Source organism: Dermacentor silvarum, chromosome 5, assembly GCF_013339745.2.
Source record: "Dermacentor silvarum isolate Dsil-2018 chromosome 5, BIME_Dsil_1.4, whole genome shotgun sequence".
Taxonomy (NCBI): Eukaryota; Metazoa; Arthropoda; class Arachnida; order Ixodida; family Ixodidae; genus Dermacentor; species Dermacentor silvarum.
The window spans coordinates 15,317,989-15,340,380 of NC_051158.1; the positions used below are offsets into that span (position 1 = coordinate 15,317,989).

General features: G+C 47.2%; 3 protein-coding genes across 3 annotated transcripts in view; 1 reads left to right on the forward strand and 2 right to left on the reverse strand.

The window, feature by feature from the left end:
- LOC125945437 (lysosomal alpha-mannosidase-like) overlaps positions 1–22,392 on the forward strand; it is a 252,278-nt gene that overhangs the window by 26,122 nt on the left and 203,764 nt on the right. The gene's annotated exons all lie outside the window — the stretch shown is intronic.
- Positions 1,013–9,697, reverse strand: LOC119452934 (single insulin-like growth factor-binding domain protein-2). The gene is made up of 4 exons (XM_037714895.2): positions 9,554–9,697; positions 7,996–8,052; positions 4,688–4,811; positions 1,013–1,253 (listed from the first exon to the last, which is right to left on the reverse strand). Exons 2-4 carry the CDS (start codon positions 8,043–8,045, stop codon positions 1,071–1,073), a joined length of 357 nt encoding a protein of 118 aa, XP_037570823.1. The 5' UTR covers positions 8,046–8,052; positions 9,554–9,697; the 3' UTR covers positions 1,013–1,070.
- LOC125939712 (8.6 kDa transglutaminase substrate-like) lies at positions 14,112–22,275 on the reverse strand. Its single transcript, XM_049667423.1, has 4 exons — positions 22,170–22,275; positions 19,794–19,850; positions 18,497–18,620; positions 14,112–15,184 (listed from the first exon to the last, which is right to left on the reverse strand). The coding sequence occupies exons 2-4, from the start codon at positions 19,841–19,843 to the stop codon at positions 15,026–15,028; spliced, it is 333 nt and encodes a 110-aa protein (XP_049523380.1). The 5' UTR covers positions 19,844–19,850; positions 22,170–22,275; the 3' UTR covers positions 14,112–15,025.

Consider the following 22,392-nt stretch of genomic DNA (forward strand, 5'->3'; position numbering starts at 1 on the left):
TGCGCGTTTCTCAGCGCGCAACAATATTTCCACACGGGCCAGTGAGGATTATTGATGCGTTTGGTTAAATTATAGAAAGCAACAATGGTTAAGAGAATGCGATTCTTCCCACTATTTTAACTATTGCTCTTTTATTCTGCGTTCTACGCGCCGGGGTGGCTCAGTCAGCTAAGGCGTTGCGCTGCTGAGCACGAGGTCGTCGGATCGAATCCCGGCCGCGGCGGCCGCATTTCGATGGAGGCGAAATGCAAAAACGCCCATGTGCGTCCATTGTAGCCTAGTCCCTCAATAGTATGGTCGTAGTGCACGTTGAAGAACCCCAGGTGGTCAAAATTAATCCGGAGCCCTCCACTACGGCGTGCCTCATAATTAGAACTGGTTTTGGCACGTAAAAATCCCGAAAGAATAATTCTGCGTTCCATATACGTTGTCAAGCGTGTGAAATTCTGCAGCTTTATGCAACCAAGGGCGTTGAGGGTCCCTCAGCGTCTTCGCGGATTTTTTCTCTGCCTCCTCCATTTATTGTATGCAAATGCAAATCAATAAAGACTGAAAGAAAAAGAGAACAAGAGCCCACATAGTTAGGAAGACCACGTGGACGCAAAGTCCGCGGCTCATTACGCGACACTAGCTTGCGCACTTTGAGTTGGAAAATTCAGTCTGTGCCAATCGTGCACAGTGGCGAAGCTAATGAAATCTAGTTAAGTCTGTGTGCTTAATTAGCACGAAACCAGAACATCTCTCTTCTTCATTGCACTTAATAATTATTGTAGTGGCTGGTGCTGATGTCGAGAATTAATATAAATGCAAAAAAGACACACGCAACGAATATAGCGATATGATTTTTATCTTTTAAATTCTAAATCGGTTACCTTTCCATTTCGACGTTGGCTTGCATTGTTTTTTTTTTTTTAACGTCCCATTACGTGACGAGTGCCCCTCGCAGGCGCTTACCATTCATAAAGAGAACGACAACGACGACGGCTGGCATGCCATGGAGACAATGTCGAACTGCCGGTTGTACTTTTATTATCGTGACTTTGGCGCTTCATTTAAAGCGTGGACACGTTTTAAATGAAGCTGTGTATTTCCGGATGCCCATCCACGTTGTCGTGTCCTTCGATTGTTTCGTTGGGACTCCTGCAGTGTCCGCTGCCACCGGTAAGGAATGATCGCTCGGGATTGTCCAGGGTACAGTTGTAGCCATCGGTACAGGAATCTCTGAACAGGATGGTACACTCTTCGCCGGGACACTGCAAAAATAGAGTGATTAAGAAAACAGTCACGCAAGGTCGGTCGCCTGTGTGAAATTTGGTGACAAGTCCAGAACCAGACCATGTTGTGACTCTTCCAATATCCAACGAGAGAAACGTGCCAGGAAACAAACTGTCATCCACACGACTCTAGCACCAAGCTACAAAGGAAACCCAGACGCGTTTCTTAGAAACCACACGGGTTTCTCACAGAGAAAGCATCGCTTGCAGCGATTGCGCTTAAAGGCATCACCGTACGGTGATGCCACTGGTTGCCGACGTCACCCCACAGGACCTGGACGCGAAGGGAACTTGGGTCAATGTCTAGGCGGACGGGTGATACCTCCACACAGAGTCAGAAGTTCGAATCCCAGCTAGGAACATCAAACGTGTGTCACAACTAGGTCGTGGTTTTGGCATGTAAAACCCCAGGGTTTATTTCAATTTTTTTACCAGATTTTAGAGTAGCCCTTGAGGCCGCATAGCACGTGCAGACGCATAAAGCATGAGCTAAGCCGTCACACGCATTGCACTGTAGCGAACGCGTTAATTGCACTTTGTACAGGAAGCTGCTTGTGCATAGGTTCGCGTAGACGAGTTCAAAGTAACCAGAAGTTAGCACGAAGAGTTTGTGTTGAAAACTTGACCATGCTTCAGATTTCTTCTTTCATTTATTTGTTATCCCTAATATTTATTATGCTCATTATTACTTTCGCATCTATTATATGTATTGCATTTTTGATGAACTCTTCCAGATAAGTGCGATGAAATGATTATATTTGTACACTTTTCCTTCATATTGGAAGCCAAACGTTCTGATAGAATTATACCTCTCTGGTTGGGCACATAAGTAGGAAGTTAATAACGTACTCCAACCAAAAAATGTCACAGTTTCGCCCTAAGGGCGAAGCAATGAATGCGATAGCAACACAGCAATGTCATACGAAGTAAGGTGAGCGGCCTTGGTAGCAATATGAATTGTAGTAAACATGAGCTGATTAAGTAAGCAGGTGTGCTGCGGCGTAAGTAGACCGACATGAAGAGAGACTCGATGACCACGAGAAGGCGCGTGTGAAATGGTGGTGTTGATGAGAAACGCTGCCCGTGGGCAGCGCGTGCGAAGGGACACACCTGTAGTGCTGCACTGCCGATCTGGGCAGCATTGCATGTGTAGCGTGCGTTGGAAAATGTGGCCCGACTATTACTAACTGAATGAACAAGCGTGGTGTGAGCGCGCACAAACAAACATGAATAGATCACACTGAATGACTGCAGACAACGACTGTCAAAACGCTGGCAGCGCAACGTACCTTCGCCCGCGCGGGCGAAGGTACGTGCGGTCTATCAACGGAAACTGAGCGGCATAAAGGTCAGAGCCGTGTGGAGATAAGAGACGGTGCGGTCGAACGAACGACGAGCGCGGTTGTTGGAAGCGTAGAAGTGCGCCCCCCCATGCTCCCTCCGGCGCTGGCTTCCCGCTTCCTGGCTTGCGCGTGGGAGAGATAAGAGACTGTGTGGACGAGCGCGGTTGTTGGCAGAAGAGTGCCCCCCCCCCCCCCCCCCCCCCCCCCCCCCCCCACTGCTCCCTCCGGCGCTGGCTTTCCGCTTCCTTGCTTGCGCGTGGGAGATTGAGTGCGTTCGCTCTCCGTGATAGCGCGCGTCCCCCCACGCTTCCGCTGGGGCATACGGCGCGCGGCGAAGATTTTATCTATACGGAACGTCACGGCGACGACGACGACGACGCCGACGGCAGAAATCCGGTTGAAGTGTCCATATAATTGCTATCGCAATAATAATGAATTTGTTAAAGCCCGACGCTTCGAAGTCAACTCTGCTCCTTCCTGAGCGGGTAAGCGACGGATGTTAGCGGGAGGCAGCTTCTCTAAAACTCCTTGATTATAGGCGGAACAACACAAATCGTTCGAAGGGTGGCAACCTCCCCACCGTATACGTATGCAAGCACCATGGCCTGCGCACCGCGACGAAAATGGGTAGAAAAGGCGCCGCGGCACAACACTGTAGCCTCTCCTCCTGAGCGCCTGAGAAGGAACACTGTCTCGAGGAAGAACCGGGAAACGTGCCTATATGTAGATCTCCTGCATATACGGCAGGCATTTTCAAATCCTGACTGGGAGCTTAACACTGTCGTTGAAAAAAAAAAGTGTACAATCATTGCATTCTACCGGTGCGAGCATATGGGGCAGAAACTTGGAGGCTAACAAAGAAGCTCGAGAATAAGTTAAGGACCGCACAAAAAGCGATGGAGCGAAAAATGTTAGGCCTAACGTTAATAGACAGGAAGAGAGTGGTGTGAATCAGAGAGCAAACAGGGATAGCCGATATCCTATAATGGACATTAAGAGAAAAAAAATGTAGCTGGGCAGGTCATGTAATGCGTAGGACTGATATCCGGTGGACCATTAGGGCTAGAGAGTGGATACCAAGAGAAGGGAAGCGCAGTCGAGGGCGGCAGAAAACTAGGTGGAGTGATCGAGTTAGGAAATTCGCAGGACGCAAGTTCGAATCAGCTAGCGCAAGACAGGGGTAATTGGAGATCGCAGGGAGAGGCCTTCGTCCTGCAGTGGACATAAATATAGGCTGATGATGATGATGATGATATCTCCATTATTATTAGGCCCTTATTAAAGGTTTCATCAAGAATATGTTCATTGAAAGGCATCACAGCCACTTCACTGTGCTCTCAGTTTTGAAGAAAAGTTGTCCTTTTTATGACAAAGGGGGGGGGGGGGGGGGGGGACGAAAGAAAGGAAGGCGCTGGACAAGCACTTGATCCTGCGTCTGTCTTCATTTCGTGCTTGTCCTAAAGTGCCCGCTCGTTCAAGAGACACTAATCGAGAGAAACAAAGAACTTGAGCTCTATTAATAAGTTACCCTTCTACAATACATCACAAAAATCCACTCTTACTACGAGAAAACACTCGGCAAGCCACAAAATACGCAAGGACTGGAGACGGGTGATGGCGACGTCGCCTAGAAGTTCCTGCACTAGCATGCCGTGACGTCACAGATTTTTAAGGTGTCAGCTCGGGCCTAGTTAACTGTTTAATGGTAATGAAGGACTACATTGTATTCTAAAAGATTCCAAGAACTGAGCATAGCAAGCTTCAAGAAGTTTTCCAAAGCCACAACGGCCCAAATATGAGACGATACATCAAAATCTGTGGCGTCACACCGACGTACCGACGCTGTGGTTCCGGCTCAAAATTCAAATGATGAAGCTTTTGACCTTCATTTTGTCTTCTGATAATCAACCTGCTGCTGCGAAATCAAAATAGTGTTTTAAAAGAACACACTTTATCAGACGAAACTTATTTAGCGTTTTTCTTTAGTGCATCTTTAAAAACCTGCAAGTAAGAACTAAATATAGCCTTCAGCAACACATCCTTTTAAGATACGCTTCCTCATAGACTTACCGTGTGACAGATGTCGCAGCAGCCACAGTAGTCCTTGTAGCTACCGCATCTGCATCGAAAGACTTGGCACGTTGCGGGGTCACATGTCACGGCGGCACAGTTGGGAGGTGACGTTGCAGACACACTGTAAAAAACAAGGTCACCTTATTATTTGCAAGAAACTTGGCGGATTTATAGTCGAAAAAAAAAAAAGGCATGTTTATCTGTCTCTTCCACATCTCTACGGCACCTTGGCCAAATAGACCAACAAAAGCAATTCAATCAGGCCTTTATATTATTGAGCCATTTTCTCGCGACGGCTTTGAGCGAAGCCTTGTATGTGGAGAACGAACTTACTTCGCTAAAGGCGGGGTCATTGGAAATGGTGGAATATCAAACGCACGCCATTTATTTGGTGTGTGACATTGCTAGCTTACTTTTGCCCTGCACCAGCCAATAATATCTCACTTGGCAAATACGTTCACACGTGATTAGACGCCGTGAACACAAAATGAAAGATGTCTTGTGCAGTACCGTTTTGGTAAGTGCTTATGTTATGGTTCTCCAACACTACGGTGGGGTCACGAGATGTCATGAGAAAAGGTGAATAAAATGTCACAGTTTCGCCCTAAGGGCGAAGCAATGAATGCGATAGCAACACAGCAATGTCATACGAAGTAAGGTGAGAGGCTTTGGTAGCAACAACACGCAGAACTGTTGTCGACGCCATCGGCGTTTTGCCCGCGTTAGCTCAAAATGCGTGCGGCGTTGGTGACTGTTGCTGGAGCCTCTCATATAAATAGGCACTTGGTGCCGCAGCTAAACGTCGCGTCCCTTCCTTCCCCCTCCCCCACGGCCTCTCGCGCGTCTGAAGAAGGCGCGTTTGCTCTACATATATGGTGATTGTAAAGGAGAAACGAGACGCCTAATTCTGCAGCCCTTAAGCGAGCACGGCGCAGAACGCGCGTTTGTTCTCCGCCGTGCGTTCACTCCCCGTGAAAGACGCGCCCCTCGCGCCCTTTCACTCGCACATACAGCGTTCGGCGCGCGGCGACGATTTCATCTCCAAATGACGTCATACGGAACCTCACGGCGACGGCGACGGCGACGGCGACGGCGACGCCGACGGCGACGGCGACGCCGACGGCAGAAATCTGCTTTTGAGTGTCCATATAATTGCTATCGCAATAATAAGCTGTTTGCAGCGAGAGAGGGGATATAGTTCTGTAGTCACGTCGTGCCGCTTGCTTATTGTTCTCTTCGGTTAATCTTTCATTTGCGTTTTGTTTTGTTTTTATTTTTTGAGATATATTGTACGACGATATTAATTCAATGGTTCTCATTGTGTACGAAACATTCTCGCGCTGAATGTCTATCTTTCAAGCGGGATAAAAGAGGCCAGGGTCGATGCCATCTATGTAGTTGTAGTGCAGTATGTACTGTTGATGTCTCTGTCAGAGCGTCCCGGTTGTTGCTGATTTTTCTTTTTTTAAGCCTGTGGTACAGACGAGTAAATAAGAAACTGTAATTGGCAGCGGGATGGTTGCAGACTTAGTCTAAAGCTTGCGGTCTCTCGCTGAACATATATTAGAATACGAATATGAAGTTGGTTTCCGCCTTTGAGTTCCTTCTGCGTTATCAACTAAAAAAATTAATACGGAAGCTTTAACAAAAAATTGTTTTAGCCAAAGAAGTCACCGTACAAGCCGCTGTTTCCAAATTACCCATATTGACCCATTGATCGTCAGGTTATGCCCACCCCTTCAATAATGTCCCAGCCTTGGGACCCTGAGGCATAATAAATAAATAAATAAATAAATAAATAAATAAATAAATAAATAAATAAATAAATAAATAAATAAATAAATAAATAAATAAATAAATAAATAAATAAATAAATAAATAAATAAATAAATAAAAGTCGCAGTTTCACCCGAAAGGTAAATCAATTACGATAGTAAATAATTAGACAGCTATACAAAGTAAGGAAAGTAGTTTCATCGGCTGTATAAGCTTGTAAACATAGGCATACAAACAAAATTGACAAGTATGGTGTCACGAGCGCACAAGGAAACATGAGCGCATCTCACTCGATGACCGCGGAAACTCCCTTTTAAAACGCTGGAGGGAATCAGCGGAGCAACAGCAGTGACCGAATTGAGCTTCGTGCCGGCCGCTTGCATCAATGCGATCTTAGCCGCAAAAACACAGGGAGGGCGTACTCAGCCCCCGCCGCAGAAGGCTTTGAAGATACAGCGGCGCCAGTGAGCGATTCCACCCCCCCCCCCCCCCCCCCCTCTCCCCGGAGCCTTCCGGCGCCGCGGGAGCGCGCGGCCGCAGGAAGGCGCGGCCCATCCACCTTCTTAGCCTTCCTCCGGAGCGTTGTGCGCGACTGGAAGACTGCGCTTCCATCCCGTTTCCTGCCCTTGTGTGCGCGAGCCGCGATTGCAGGCTCACCGTCACCGTCGGATGCTTTCACTCGCACATACAGCGTACAGCGCGTGGCGAAGATTTTATCGCCCGTCGACTTTACATGGAGCCTCACGGCGATGGCGTCGACGATGACAATGGCGTAAATTCCCTTAGAGTGTATGTATAATTGCTATTGCAATAATACATAATAAATAAATAAATTGTACTTAATTACACGTTAACCATGTTGAGGCACGGTTAACGTGTAATTAGGTACAATTTATTTGTTTATTAGTTTATTGATTATACCTGAGGGTCGCAAGGCTGGGACATTATATGAGGGGGTGGTCGTAACATGACGATCAATGGGTCATTATGAGTAATTTGTGCAGTGGGAATCTTCAACGACTTTTCTGAAACTTTGTGCGCTGGCAATACGTGCAACATTGGCAAGTAAATGATTCCAGTCTTTGGCCGCTCTTACCAAAAAAGAAAAAAAAAGGAACGCTGAAATGTTGCTGTACGGGCGTGAAGCGGATACAAAACATATTGGTGGCTTTCACATGAAATACGGTGAGGTGGACTTATGAACTGCAAGCCTTGGCAAAATGAATGGGTGTTGTCTCGGGTATTGACTTCTTCTAGCTATTGTATGGGTAACTTGTCTAGGTATCTTTTCTTCCCCTTTTCCCTTCCCCCAGTGTAGGGTAGCAAACCGGGCTCAGTCCTGGTTAACTTCCCTAGCTTTCATTTATCATTTTCTCTCTCTCTCTCTCTCTCTGTCTAGGTGTTTTTACATCTGTCTGCGGAAAAGTATACCTCCGCATGTCCTGCCACATCGCGAGTCGCTTCGACACAAATCTTGGACTGTGTATTGGTCATGTCTGTTAAGTTCAACGCTTCGCTAGGCTACTCACCTTACCACAGCGATGGCGATGAAAAGCAAAGAAACCAAGGCGACCTTCATCTTAGCACTGCGAGAAAGACATACAACGTTGATCAAAACTTTGCGTCCTAATTTCTTCTTGTGTGATGTTATATTTGTTACAGGTGCGTGCAGAAAAATTCCGCGGTCACGCCGGCTAATAAACAAACCTTAGAGGACCCAGTAGATTCCAATAGATCAGAAAAGGATATGTGAAAGCATGATATAGTTTGTTCGTTGCGTATCCATTATTGTACGTTATATTGGAAGAAAAGATGCAAAACAGAAATCCGTTATTTGAAGCTTGCGCATGATGCCTTTCGGCACCTGAAGTAGTGCCTAATGCAGTAATTTGTGTTTACAGGACCTGAAAAGCACGACCTGAAAAACTTGTGAGCCTCCTTTTTTGTTTCCTGAGACAACTGCTTCATACCATTAAGTTTTTTGGAGAAAAGTTTAAGAGTCGATTACCAGTGAACTAAGTACACTTTACATCTGACATTCATGAACTCTCGAGAAAAAATGTTTCAGAAGCCAGGGGAATTCATATTCAAACGTATAGCTTCACTGGCTTTACTCAACAATAAAGCCACACATTCAAAAGCCACACACCAAAGCCACACATTCAACACGTGCCAAGACGGAATTAGTCGACCACTGCCTGACGAAAGGACACGTGTTAGATTTTGATAATGTAACGACGCTGGCACGGGAACAACGATGGGGCCCAAGGAAATTCATCGAATCATGGTTCATCCGTCATAATCAAAATGCATGCAACAGTAATCGTGGTCCTTTGCCGGATGTTTACGGCAAGATATAAGTTGATGTACTCTTTCATGGGACGCCATTTGTGTACTGACGATGCCACCCGCATAGGTGGTGAAACGTCTATGCTTTGTTATTGTTTTATTGTTGAGTAAAGCCAGTGAAGCTATACGTTTGAATTTGAACTCTCGAGTACAATATGTGCAGAGAGGCGTTTGATTTACTGAGCTATAGTTTTAAGGTCGCTGCAAAATTCCGTACTTTATGGATAGAAAGACTGAACACACCCTCAAAAGAAGTTTCTCCTCGTCTAAACCGAAACATACGAAACTTCATTTTGCCACATTCTAGCCAGTCACCAATGGGCTGACGATCAGGCGGGGGAAAAACAAAAACGCGGAGATTTTAAGTATTTGATTTAACGCTAGCGCATCAAGAATGTGTTGGCGCTAGGAGTTTAGAATCACGCGACACTGGAAATTTCATAATTAAGAACAGGCGCTTACTCTGTCGCCCTCTCTACGTCCTAAAGAATAAGTTGAAGCAGTCTATAAGCAGTCTGTACGACACATATAAGGAGCCTAGAGTCTGACGTAAAATTAGAGGCTTTCTTTGTTACTTCAAAGGAGTTTTTGAAGACAAGTACCTACTATAACGTTCTTGTTTACGTTAATGTGAAGAATTCCACACCAGGGAGTGAACAACGTTAAGGCGGGTTCGTGTTCCAATGCGTCAAGCAGGTGTAACTCCTAGTCTGTTCGAAAACTTGAAAGACATCTCACCTCGCTTGTGCTTTCTCGCTTCAAATCCAGAAGAAGTATAACCAAACACCGTTGTTTAGAGCTGCCCTTATATATAAGGGAAATAAGAAAAAAAATTAGGTCGCGGACTCTCAGGATAGCGACAACGAAGGACGGCTTTTCTGTGGGCCATGGCGAGATTAGAAACGCACCCGCTCGAAAGATGACTGATATAGGAACGGGTTCACATCTAACGTCTAGCTTGGCATATAGTCGTGTTGTTTACCGGACACCGGGTCTCGGGTGGGTTTCTTCGCATGCAAAAAAGAAGCTCCAGCAGTTGTCAGCGATAACCATTTGAAGGACACCAGCTGGAAAACAGCAGTCTACTGTGATAAGTACAGCAACTGCGCACAAAAAGGCGGATAATTACCAGATGAGGCGGATATTATTTGCACGACGAATAACAATGTTGAGTTAGGGGACTATTTGCTTTAGAACAAACGTTGAAGCCGCCAAATTTAAGCCGTAGGTACAGCTTCAATTTCATAATTTATACGCGCGTGACCTAAAAAATAATTAAGGTCAGTTAGTGGAATAGCGTAGTAGAGGAAGTCGTGTATGCTTAGCAGAAATCCTGAGACAAGCACCAGTTTCGAGTTGTCCTTCCTTTAAATGAGTTACGAAATAAATCGGCTTTCCAGCTAATAGTTCTCCCAGAACCTACCCCTAGCAGTCCAGAACAATATTAACTGTAGCGTCAGTGTATAGTTTAGCATATTTCAGCGACAGACGTCTTGAGACTGATGCTAGTTTCCCAATTTCTGCTCAGTAGATAACGCTTGAGTGCTACGCGGCTTCGTTTCTGCAATTCCAACAAGTCCTCTGCAGTAAATTAGAAACGTAGGGAATATTTAATTGAGTAATGTGGTGGATTGGGTGTGTTGGTACATATATTTAAAAGGCGGTAGCGCAAGAAAACACGGATGGAGACAAAACGACAATCGGCGCTCTTGTCGTTTCATCTTTGTCCGCGTTTTTTTTTTTTTTTTTTTGCGCTGCCGCCTTTTCAATTTTTTTGAGTCACATGCATGTTACGAGTTACTAGGCAAGTAATTTCCGCTTCTTCCAGAAATGTGCCTGAAGAGGCAGTTCGGTACCATTTTACGAATTATTTCTTTTTAAAATTTGTTCAAACTAAAAAAAAAAAAACCAGAGGTGGGATATATAGCTGCATTTGCGACTATGTACTGTGGGAAAAACGCCTCGGTCCCGCGGTCCAAGGCTACAGCTCCAGTTCCGACCGGCCGCGCCCAAGGCCGCCCAGCCGCAGCTCGCGCGTCTCTGGCACCACTGCTCGCGTGTCCGTCCCCTTCTTTGTCCACGGTTGGCTCCTATCCACTATTCGCGTCAGCGTTCCCACACTGCCCCTCCCTCTGCGAGGGCGTTGACGGCACTGGCTGGCAGCACGGCGTTCGAACCCGGCGGCACGGACGACGAGAGATGCCGAGTCGCCATCGGCGACGACGCTACGCGCTCGCTCAGCGCGGCCGCGATCACAACGCAAGACACACAACAACAACAGACGCACACACACCGCTGCTCCGCGTTGCAAAATCACTCGCTCACTCCGCCACGTCGTCACAGCAAGCACACCGCAAGGCACAAGACGAGGAGGAGCGACGAGTCGACGGTGGGTGCTGTAATTGGTCGTCGACACCATGGGTGCAAGCATTCGCTAGCGCCATTCCAAGGCCAGCGCTTTTCCCCGCAGCTGCGCTGCGAAGGCGTTGACGGCACTGGCCCACGGTGGCGGGCAGCGACGGCATGACACCGGCGGGCGAACCTTGGAGACTGATAATGCACCGAACCAGGATCGGCGGAGCCGTCAAGGCCGAGTCGCCGAGGTCTTCCAGGAACCCGCAGGCCCTAAACCCGACTGGCTTCCATAATGGACTCCTCACGAAAATTGAGCAGACCCAGGTGGTGCAGCTTTGGAGTTGAGGTCTTGCAGGAACCAAAGGCCCTAAACCATGTTGAGGTTCCTGCGGGACCAAAGGCCCGCAGGAACCAAAGACCCTAAATCGTCCCCTGGCGCACACCTGGTCTGGTTTTCTTCTCCGACCTCGTTCTGACGAGTGCACTCAGCGGGTCGCCGGAAGGAGCCACCACCCGGTCAATGCCTTGCCACCAGAGACCACACCGCACCGCAACCGAAGCAGAGAAATAGAGAACCAAGCACCGAAGGACGGAGCCGCTCCCGAGGTGGTGTTGGCGCGATCGCGTGCATGATGTCACCTGCGCTGGCGATGCCCTTCTCGAACGGCGGCGCCGGGAGCTACAGCAGCGCATAGAAGAACACGCCACCACCAGGACTCACGCCAGGTTCGATGACGGTGACGGAGGAGGAACCGGTGCAGCTCGCACCGCGGAAATGGTCACGTGCCATGCATGGCCGGGTAGGAGCCGCCACTAGCCGTGGAACGGGTACCTCCAGCCTTCCCCACGACCATGGTCTGTCCCGGAACGCAGCCGGGGCCCCACGTTACGGGCGCCAATGCGGGAAAAACGTCTCGGTCCCGCGGTCCACGGCACAGCTCCAGTCCCAACCGGCCGCGCCCAAGGCCACCCAGCCGCAGCTCGCGCGGCTCTGGCACCACTGCTCGCGCGTCCGTCCTCTTCTTTGTCCACGGTTGACTCCTATCCACTATTGACGTCAGCGTTCCCACAGTACCTACCTCTTATTCGACAGTAGATGCACGGGCGTGGTAGATGCATGGACAAAGTTTATCGTGCGTACTATCGCGAGCAAGCGTTTTGAGACCACGGCATCAGTGGGAAAGCAATATTTTATGCTGGCGCAGTCTTGCAGTCTGCAATAGACCCTCTTCGTAATTGTAAAGCCAGCTTTCCTGCGAGGCAGATTGCCCCCATGATGGCGGTCTAGTCATTTTTGCAGAGAGCGCGAGCAATTACAGTTTACTTCTATTATGGCATAGAAATAGTGATGTGGCTCTCGTGATAAAACCATGCGCAAGCAACAAGTCCCAGCATGTGCAACTGTAGCACTTCGTATTCATTCGTCGTCATTCAATTCGTCTCCTTTCGCACTTCGTCAGTAGCACTTAGTCTTCATTCGCACTTATTTCACACTTAATTCGCACTTCGTCAATAGCACTTCTTCATTAGCACTTCGTCAATAGCACTTCTTCATTCGCACAATGACCGGTGCCACCTTTAGTTAGATAAATGCACAGTGTAGAGAAGCGCACTTGCGGATTATGAATAGCTAGTACTGCTTTGGTCCAACAACGCATATTCGTGTGTGTTGACCGCTCGAATTCAGATATCATGCCTATAAGATGAGAAATAAGCTTGTTTTACACTACACTATGGTCGGTCTCCGAGCTTTTGATCGCGATTTTATATATTGAAAACCAGGTATCCCCTCCTGAGATCCGAACACAACTGTGGGACATAATCGTTCTTTAAGGTGGTTTTTACTGCCTACTGTTGCGTTATGAACTTGAAAGACAATTTTTAATGTTTAAATACCACGGTCAGATGCCCAAAGCTGCATCTCCATGTACGTGAAAAAAATCAATACCTGCATCACCTCCTTCCGCTTGCTATGGTAAAAACTGCATTTCATTGCTTAAACGCAGAGACGAATATGGAATTATGTATAGTACATTACCATGGTGCACCTGCGTCCTGTATTTTCACGCAATCTCTGTGATTTCGAAACACACTTGAAGGTTGCCTTCGACCGTCTGGGACGACACAGAGGTCTAGATCAATTCAGTGCCAAATTTCCCAAAATCGGATGACAAGATTATGAGTAAACCACTTGTTTACAGTTACACATGCACCGTACTTCAAACCAAGAACGAAATTGCCCCGCGACTAGCCACTCGAGGCACATTGCGTGTTTTCGTGGGCTTCCATCACGCTCGGAAAAACACTTTTGTGTACAACGCATTTAGAAACAGAAAGCTGTATCGGGAGTTTTTCATGTTGCTCTACAATTTTCTCACTGACACTTTTAATCTGATTATAATAGTTAAGAAGTTGATTAATTCCTTGAAGTCCTCGATTAAGTCTTCGAAGAGGCAATTCATCTGTCGAGTGAGCGCCTGAACAACACGCTTTAATGTGGTGAACGCGGTTTTAGTCATGGATCGCGGACCTCAAAGAGATACGACATAATGCCAACGCATGTAATACACGCTTTGTCGGAAGCGAATAAATGAACACTAATGAGACTACAGCACTACAGAGTTTCGACCATCTTTTCGTGTTACTGATGGAATGCGTACGAGGCTACGGCTTTACGCCATGAAAGTAGTTCGAACGTGTCCCTTTCCGCAAGGGGCCCTTGCCAGAGAGGAGGAGATACTCAGTTGTTATGTGTCGCCTCGTGTGAACGCCTTTCCAGAAGATGCCCCTTAGTGCAAAGGACTTTGTAGTGCCTGTCTGACAGGGGTATTGTGCTTATTAACACCTTTCCCGTCGCGGTGTCTGTTTATTTCTTTTGACTCAAGTGCATGCAGAGGAAGTACGACGACGGCAACGATTGATAGAACGTGCAGACAAATGATGAAACTGAGTTGTACCTTTATTATCACGACGTTCTTTTTTGTTCTAAAGCACTAAGTGGCGACTAATACGTAGAAATACAGGGTTTGTCCGTGAACGTAGTAGGACTGAATTTTAAAAGGAACTTTATTCACAGCTTTGACACATCGACTTAACAGTTTTCAAAGTATACCCCTTCTGCATCAACACAGCGTTTCCGTCGACTCTGCCGATCACTGAACGCTCCCTGGAACGCAGAAACTGGAACGCTCTTCAGCTCCCTCGTTAGGGCCTCTTGAATGGCCTGGACCGAGCCACGATGCCGTCCTTTCATGAACCTTTTCAGTCGCGGGAAGAGGAAGAAGTCTGAAGGAGCAACATCTGCGCTGCAGGGTGGCTGGGGAAGCTCTGTGGCGCCATGTTTGATCATGAAGTCCATGACAGCAAAGGCGGTGTGGCTTGGTGCATTGTCGTGATGAAGGGCATCCTGACCGTTGCTCATCTTCAACTTGCTGTCTTCTCTCGCGAAACAATTTGCGCCACTCAAAGACACTTGATGGACCCATGCTATCAATCCCATAAGCAGTCTAGGTCATGCCATGGGTCTCGCTCGCAGTTTTACCCAGTTTGACGCAAAACTTCACCGCATAACACTGCTCTAACAAACGATTCATTGTGCCGATGACAAGGCACCTTGAAAGGGGTTCACCTTAAACTCAATCTACACCCCGTGAAAGCTAGGAGCCGACTGGCGACTGGTGCGCTCGTAGCTAAGACCCCCCACCACCCAACCAGCGCATTAACACCCCCTTCCTTCACGTTTTGGCGGGAAAAAATCAGTCCTACTACTTCCCGGACAAACCCTGTCTACTGTTATCGCAAGGTGCTGCAGGTCTAGGGGGACACTTCTTGCAAACGCATTTAGCTGTGGTGTTCCTAATGGGTGCGGTGGTGGAGTCGGGTGGCTGTTTCGTTGTGGGGCCTGCAGTGTCTCGTGCCTCCGGTCTCCATTCTTTGGTCGAGATCGTCCAGGGTGCAGTGGTAGCCCTCCGTGCAAGGGTCCGGGGGCTGGGTGGTACACTCTTCATCGGGACACTGCGAAAACAGAGTACACGGCGGAGAAAGCGGTCACATTAGGTCAGGCGCTTTATGGGTGGTCGGGTGCTTTATGGTTTATTCGGGTGGTCGCCTTCGAGTGCTCCAGAGCGCTTCGACCTGGGAGCGCGATCGAGATCTGGCGGATTTGTGGTCACGTGACTGCTGCAACTTCCGTTGCTTGCGCGGCGTCTGCCGCAGTGAGCGCGCGTCTTTTGATCCGCCATGTTTGTTTGCAGGAGAAGAAGCGCCGACCTATTTCCGCTTCCGGCCTCGGAGTGTTCTGGCGAGCGGCTGTACGTCCAGCTTGGGCACGCTCCATCTGACTTTGCCGCGTTGCGATCCTAGTCGAATCGGAGAGTGGTAGGGACTAGCTTGACGCTGGTGATCACTGCGGTTATAGTTGCGGCAGACGCCGGTTAGCGTGGTACTAAGGTCGACAATTGCAGCGCTCGAGCGTACTTTGCTTTGGTGCCGAGACATATGGCCAAGCATCCTACAGACTGGCATTTTGATTATTTATTTGTACATAACATGAAAATAAAAAATCAGGCGAGTTTGCACTCGGTCGCGCAAAGCATAGGTACAGCGAAGCTTACTGGCTGCTACCGCTAGGTTGTACCGCTAGGCATGAACTTGGTTGCTGCTTGGTTTAACTTAACTACGCATGTAGGAAGGTATTCTTGAGCGATCGTTTTCGGAGGTACCTTCCCTTTCGCGACATTTCGCGTGACTAGCGCTGGACGCGTGGGCACCTACGAGCGACAGCGCTCCTGGCATGCGAAGGCAGGCTAATCAAGTTTGGTACAGTGTTAAGAACGCTGTCGCTTGCCGACGCCGAACGCGTTGGAGGCTAGCCGCTCAATATCAATCGGCCAGCTTCGCTGGCCGTTTGCAAGCTAGTGCAAGCTTTCGACCTTTTTTCCTCCTGGGTCAGCGCGCCGCGGAGAGAAGAGGGGCAGGGTTTGAGAAGGTAGAGAGCTGGCGAGGAGGAGACCGCGTGCACGTGCACGCGGTCTCCTCCTCTTTATCCACCGGGTTGCAATGGCTACCATGGCTACCCTACGGCTGGCTTAAATAGCTTCGCTGTTAAAAGGAAAGTACGGAAAATTAAGTAAGAATTTGCCTGTTTAGTTTTTGGAGTACACTGGCTTCAGTTTTATAAACCTCAGCTGGTCTAAGTACAAACTTATTAAGCGCTTAAATGTACGCATCTGGGAGATACCACCTATTTACGATGTGTGAGAGCGCCTGTAGATCATCTTCGATGACATCTATCCTTACAATGCAGAATATATGTCCAATAATACATTAATTGCCATATAACAAAATTACTTATAGAGTCTAGCAATAAACACTATCATTGTGGCAGACGCCACAGTGTGGGAAGAATTTTCTCTTCTGCTCATGACTGGTCATTCTCAAGTGGGATTCCTGACTTCATACCATTAAAATTCTGGCTGAATTTGAAATAAGATGTGTTTGGCTAGTGCTTGCTCGTTTCTTGCGTATTGTACGTTTCTCGCATGATGCAATAATTACGCCACGGGAGCTTGTGTAGACAAGCGGTGGGCAAGCCAGTGCGTTGAGACGCTTATTTGGTGCGTTTGGATTCGCAGTTGCACTATACGAAAGCGACGCTTCAAAAACGCCTCGAGTGCAACACGACACTGCGTACACCACTGGAAATTGAAACTAATGCTGTAGATACCATTTGGGTCCGTAGTTTCGTGTTTCGCACTCGAAGTGTTTTTGAAGCGTTGGTGTATATATATATATATATATATATATAGTGTGTGTGTGTGTGTGTACATTACATATATATGTAAATATGTGTATTTAATATCCAGCCTGTCTTTTTAATTGCATGCAAAGAAATAATCATTTCTTCGTATAACATGCAGCTCTTCAATACCTCGAAAACCACACTTCATATACACCCAAACATGGTTCATGAGCCAAGCACACCAAGAAAGCTTCTCTTTACGTAGATGTCAACTGGAATTGAGTCTGTCTGTTTCTTGTGAACGGAAAGTCTGACATCCTCCTGAAAGCAGCCTTCCGCGGTCCTCTGGTGTCAGCACTTCCTGCGTCAACTCGCATGACTTTCTATCAGATTCAGGAGGCGCGCAGTTATTCAAGGCATTTTGGACCCAGCTGTACGTGTTTCGCTGTGTCTTGTCACCTCCTATTCCCTTGGCACAAAAAATCATTTCCCACCTTAAAAACTGAAGTAATGTTTACCCGATTACGTTGCCGGGGATACCTTTTACCATCATTTGGCTGGGATGGCTGCCCGCCCGCTGTGCCCAATCCATGGAAACAATGCGATGATTGTTTGATTGATTGATTGATTTGCTTTATTTGTCGATCGATCACGTTTTCCCATTCTGTCGCCGTTGTCCATCCATACAGAAAAACAATTTAGAAGCGCGGTTTAGACAACTTGGCATATATATATATATATATATATATTATTCCGAAGCTTTTATCTAAACGCCTCCGGTCTTTGACACTGCCATAGGGATACTCGCTTCAGCGGTAGAGCAATTTTTAGTTGTTTCGAGGCTATTTTCTTGATAAATTTATTGTACGTTCTTCTTTTTTTTTTTTCAATCCTTTCCTGCGAAAAAAATCAGTTATTTTTAGTAAGAACTAAACATCCTTCCTTGCACCGTCCGAGTCTTGCCCAATCCCCTGCGATGGGTATGGGCCATCATTAAAGGAAACCATGCCCAATCAAGGAAATTGGAACATAGCGTGGTACTGGGCTATGCGCAGTTCCAACTATTCTTTACGGGCACCAGAAGGAGGAACGCTAATCGGCAAAGTGGCTTGATCGTAGGCGGACGTAGCGTAATCTAATGTGATAGGAAGTGAGCTCGAAGTGTTTCGTACTGCCAAACTGAGATTTTTCCTGTGACGTACTACTTTTTGACGAAGCTAGTCATATGTTTACGCCGGTGATCCTCTTTTTCATTGTCTTTGTCTTTTCGTACGTATTTTTACAGCGACGTGTACAATATTTTCCGTATTGTCGTATTCTCGGATACGAAGGTCCTTTAGCTTGACACATTTACATCTAAGCCTTGGTTTTCGCGTTTGAATGTATTCTTAGTGGTTTAACACAATTAGTGCTGGATAGAGGCCAGTCTCGTAAGAAAATAGAAAACCTAAGCTCTGTTTCTCTCCAACTTAAAAAAAATGTTTACCTTTCATGCCATTAAAACGCGAACACTTTTTTTCTCTGGTTTTGTACTTTCCATAAAGGAACTTGCGTGCTCAGTCATTTGTGTCTGCATTTCCTCGTACCTTGTGGCAGAGGTCGCAGCACTCGCATTGGTCCTTGTAGGTTCCGCAGCTGCAGTTAACAGCTTCGCACGCTTCTGGGTTACACGTCCCGGCGGCACAGTGGGGAGGTGGCGTTCCGGACACACTGTAAAAATAGATGGCGTGAGTACTGCAAGAAAATGTTAGAGCGCAGCTCTTAGGCGCCCGTTCATGCGGCAAGCGTCGGCGGCGGCGTAACCGAGCGAACGAGCACAGCGTAAGGTGAAAGCGAACGCGGAGCGCAGGGGGGGATGGGAAGACGCGAGGAGGGAAGCGGGGGAGGGGGGTATGGCGAAAGCGTGAGAAGCAATACGTAGTGTTGCGACGATAGATACGAGATGGCGCCAGAGTAGCGTGCGTCGTCTGGTAGGACTGTCTGCGGCGGCTGCCGTGAATCGCCCCCACGCGACACCCACGCGCTGGCTCTCGAGATCGAGGCAGTCGTGCTAGGCAGTCGAGGCAGTCGTGCCTCGACTATCGTGCAGTCGTGCGTGCAGTCGTGCCTCGACTATCGTGCAGTCGTGCCTCGACTATCGTGCAGTCGTGCCTCGACTATCGTGCAGTCGTGCCTCGACTATCGTGCAGTCGTGCCTCGACTATCGTGCAGTCGTGCCAGACTGTCGAGGCAGTCGTGCCTGACTTCGCTCGGTTGGCAACGTGCCGCACGAGACAGATTGCCCGCGCCAACCAATATATCGCGAAATGAAAACACGTATACGTGGCTGCGCTCAAATTTCGCATTGAGGAGGATCGTAATCGTCAGTCAATTTTTTTCATCGCACAATTATAGCCGCCCAAAAGTGGGGACATAGTTCTTTTTCTGCTCCACATGAGGGAAATATTTACTCTGTCTGCTCCAGACCAGTACGTGCTTCAGACCTCTCAAGCCAGAGTGCACTTGGCCAATGCCAAAAAGAAATATCTCTAAGGACTGTGAAAGACAGCGTTAGAGGCTTTGAAATAAGATGAAATTCCGTTCGAATCGCGGCTTTAGCATGCGACCCAACGAAAATTGAGAGCGATGTTTTAGGCAGACAGCTAATGTAGCCGAAACTATTGCCGGACAAGCGACTCTTTAAGACGTCTATCTTCATTGTTGGGGAGCGAATTTTCCAGGCAGTGGTTACTGTGTGATTAAGTCCACTTGACCTGCATTAACTTGGCTTTATCGGAATTTATATTACCGGAAGTAGTGTCACAACGAGTCGTTTCGACACTATTATTGAGAACTGTCGGTCGATTATCTCAGTTAAGTTCACAGCTGCGCTTCGCGTCTCACCTGAAAACAGCGATGGCGATGAAAAGTATAAAAACCAAGGTGACCTTCATCTTCGCACTGCAAGAAAAACAGACATCAATTACCGTCTTTCGATTTTTTGAAACGTTTGGTGATGTTACCTTTAAATCTTTAAGAATTATGTTGCGCTGGGTCTTACACTGAAAAAAAAAAAAGGCAAAGAAGGGAACAAGGGCGCGGACGAACAAAGCGAGTCATGGACGCGACGAATGATTAACGTCCACCAACAAGCCCATTTCATTTCTTTGCTTGAGGTTATTTTTAGCTCGCACTGTGTATTTATAGCCCGAAAAATAACCTCTCCTATTCCGTTCATTTGTGTTATACACGTCTCGAATTGGTTCGAGCACGTACAGCATTTGTAGAAGAGCGTAAGCCCCCTTTCCCCCCAAAAGAACTGTTTCATATAATAAATGTTTTTCCCTTAATGCACCTACGTACACATTTCACCGCAATATGCTGCATGAGTGTGGAGAGGCGTTTTATATTTCTAGGCTCTGAATTTAAGGCTGCGGTAAAAATTCCTGCTTCATAACACGCATGCTGAGTGGATGCTCAAAGAAGCGTCCTGCTTACTGAAAGTCAAAATATACCTAACTACATTTTCGCCATATTCTAGCCACTGCCCTACGGCCCATACCAGTGCCAGGAAAGAAACCACGTAGATATTGAAAAGTGGTGTGTCGCGTGCCTTCTTCCTTGCCGTATATGTCGCTGTTTTTCTGCTGGAAATCCTGTTCCGTTGAAACAACCTAATGCGCGTCGGGAATCTGTTGGCGAGGCGCATACCCGAACATGTGACCCTGAAAATGCCGTGCTTAAGAACTATCGCTTGCTATCTCGCTCTCAGTACACGATAAATTACATACTTCAATCTGTTACCACAGTAACCAGTGCTGTTATGAGGGTAATTAAGCGGTACACTATGTTCTAGCGTAAAGTGTGAGGCTCTTCTACCTGAATTGAGTTTCGAGGGAAATTAGTGCACAGAGGAGTCCCGACGACCTGTACCTGCTGCCCGCCCTGAGGAAGACCAGACCAGCTATTTATTGCAACAGTGAAATCACTTGTTAATGCTTTTAACGTATTGCTGACGAGCATGCAGCCGCTGGCAGCTAGTAGTTGACTACAATGTACTGGACGCTCTCAATCCAGTACATGCAAGCCTCCAATAGCAACAGCCACGGCTCGATCACCGCCACCTTTACAAAAATAAGCCAAAGAGGCTTCCATTTTTCAGTGGAATACCCGCGGTATGCAGTCCCGAATTGCAGAGACGCTGCACAACACCACCGTCAGACCAAGAACAAGAAACACGTCACACGTCACATGTCGTGCGGTAAAGTAGCCTGAGCGCTAGTTCGCTTCCTGTGGTATAGGGGCCAGCGATATACCGGGTGTTTCTGGGAAGACTTTTAGTAATTTTTAAGAATAATCTGGGGCAGATAGCGTAATTATAACATTTGAGCTGGATGGCACAAACAGGCGGACATTATCTAAGCGAGAAATCGAATGCATAATTGAATAATTAACAAAAAATAACTGTGTTCTCAACTAATTACTTTACAGAACGTATTGCATTTTATAAATTGTATCCCGGGAGTTGGCAAAGTAGATCCAACTGGAACGAATCCTCAGGATGGCACCAGTTTCGAGATATTAATTCCCGAACTTCGCGAGAAAATACAATGGTGTTCCAGTTACTTTTGGGCTTCAATGCATAAAACGGCGTTTTGCGAAAAACGCAAGTGGAATGGCAGTGAATTTTTACAGGAAGTTTGATTACGCATATCTCGAAAATGATGTCATCCGCAGAATTATTTTCTAGTGGATATTCCTTGCAGTTTCACGAGCTGAAATATACAAATTGCAATATGTGACGTAAGGTAATGATCGAGTTAAAAATTTAGTGAGCATTTGTTAATTAGAGACTAGGCACTTCGATTTCTTGTACAATGTCCGCCTCTTCGAGTAGACCAGCTCAAGGACTAGAATTGCGCTATCTGCCACGGATGATTTTTAAGAATTACTGAAAGTATTCGCAGAAACAGCCCGTAGATTGCCATACTGACGTGTGCCGCTTCAATTTTGTGCGCCGATTCCTGTTTTAGGCTTTTATTAGTTCCTTCCTATCTCTTTACATTCCCCCGTGCAGGGTAGCAAACCGTACTTCTCGTTAGCCTTCCTGCCTTTCCTTTGTTTCTCTTCTCTCTACGTGAACTAACCGCTTTCTTCCTTACGTTGGTGTGAAACTGTTACACAAAGGAGCGAACGATATCTTGGCATGTTCGTGTTTCGATGCGTTAAGCAGAAGCTACCTGTATAACCGCAAGTCCGAAAATTTAGAGGACATCTCACCTTGTTTGTCGCACTTCGCGCAGCTGAAAAATCTGCCCTTTCTCACTCGAAATCGAAAAGAAGTTCTACCATCACCGTATTTTAGAACTGCCTTATATATGAGCGAAAGGAAAAACAAACAGGTCGAGGTGTCTTACGATAGTGTCAACGAGGGACGGCTTTTATCGGGGCCACGCTTAAACTAGAAACGCGCCCGCACGAAAGCTGACTGGCAGAATAGGCG

Excerpts from the sequence above, each read along its gene's own strand:
- LOC119452934 (XM_037714895.2), bottom strand. The coding sequence starts at position 8,045 with ATGAAGGTCGCCTTGGTTTCTTTGCTTTTCATCGCCATCGCTGTGGTA. Across the intron at positions 4,812-7,995 it reads ATCGCCATCGCTGTGGTAAG|TGTGTCTGCAACGTCACCTC; the intron begins GTGAGTAGCCTA and ends TGTTTTTTACAG. Across the intron at positions 1,254-4,687 it reads GCTGCGACATCTGTCACACG|TGTCCCGGCGAAGAGTGTAC; the intron begins GTAAGTCTATGA and ends CTATTTTTGCAG.
- LOC125939712 (XM_049667423.1), bottom strand. The coding sequence starts at position 19,843 with ATGAAGGTCACCTTGGTTTTTATACTTTTCATCGCCATCGCTGTTTTC. Across the intron at positions 18,621-19,793 it reads ATCGCCATCGCTGTTTTCAG|TGTGTCCGGAACGCCACCTC; the intron begins GTGAGACGCGAA and ends CTATTTTTACAG. Across the intron at positions 15,185-18,496 it reads GCTGCGACCTCTGCCACAAG|TGTCCCGATGAAGAGTGTAC; the intron begins GTACGAGGAAAT and ends CTGTTTTCGCAG.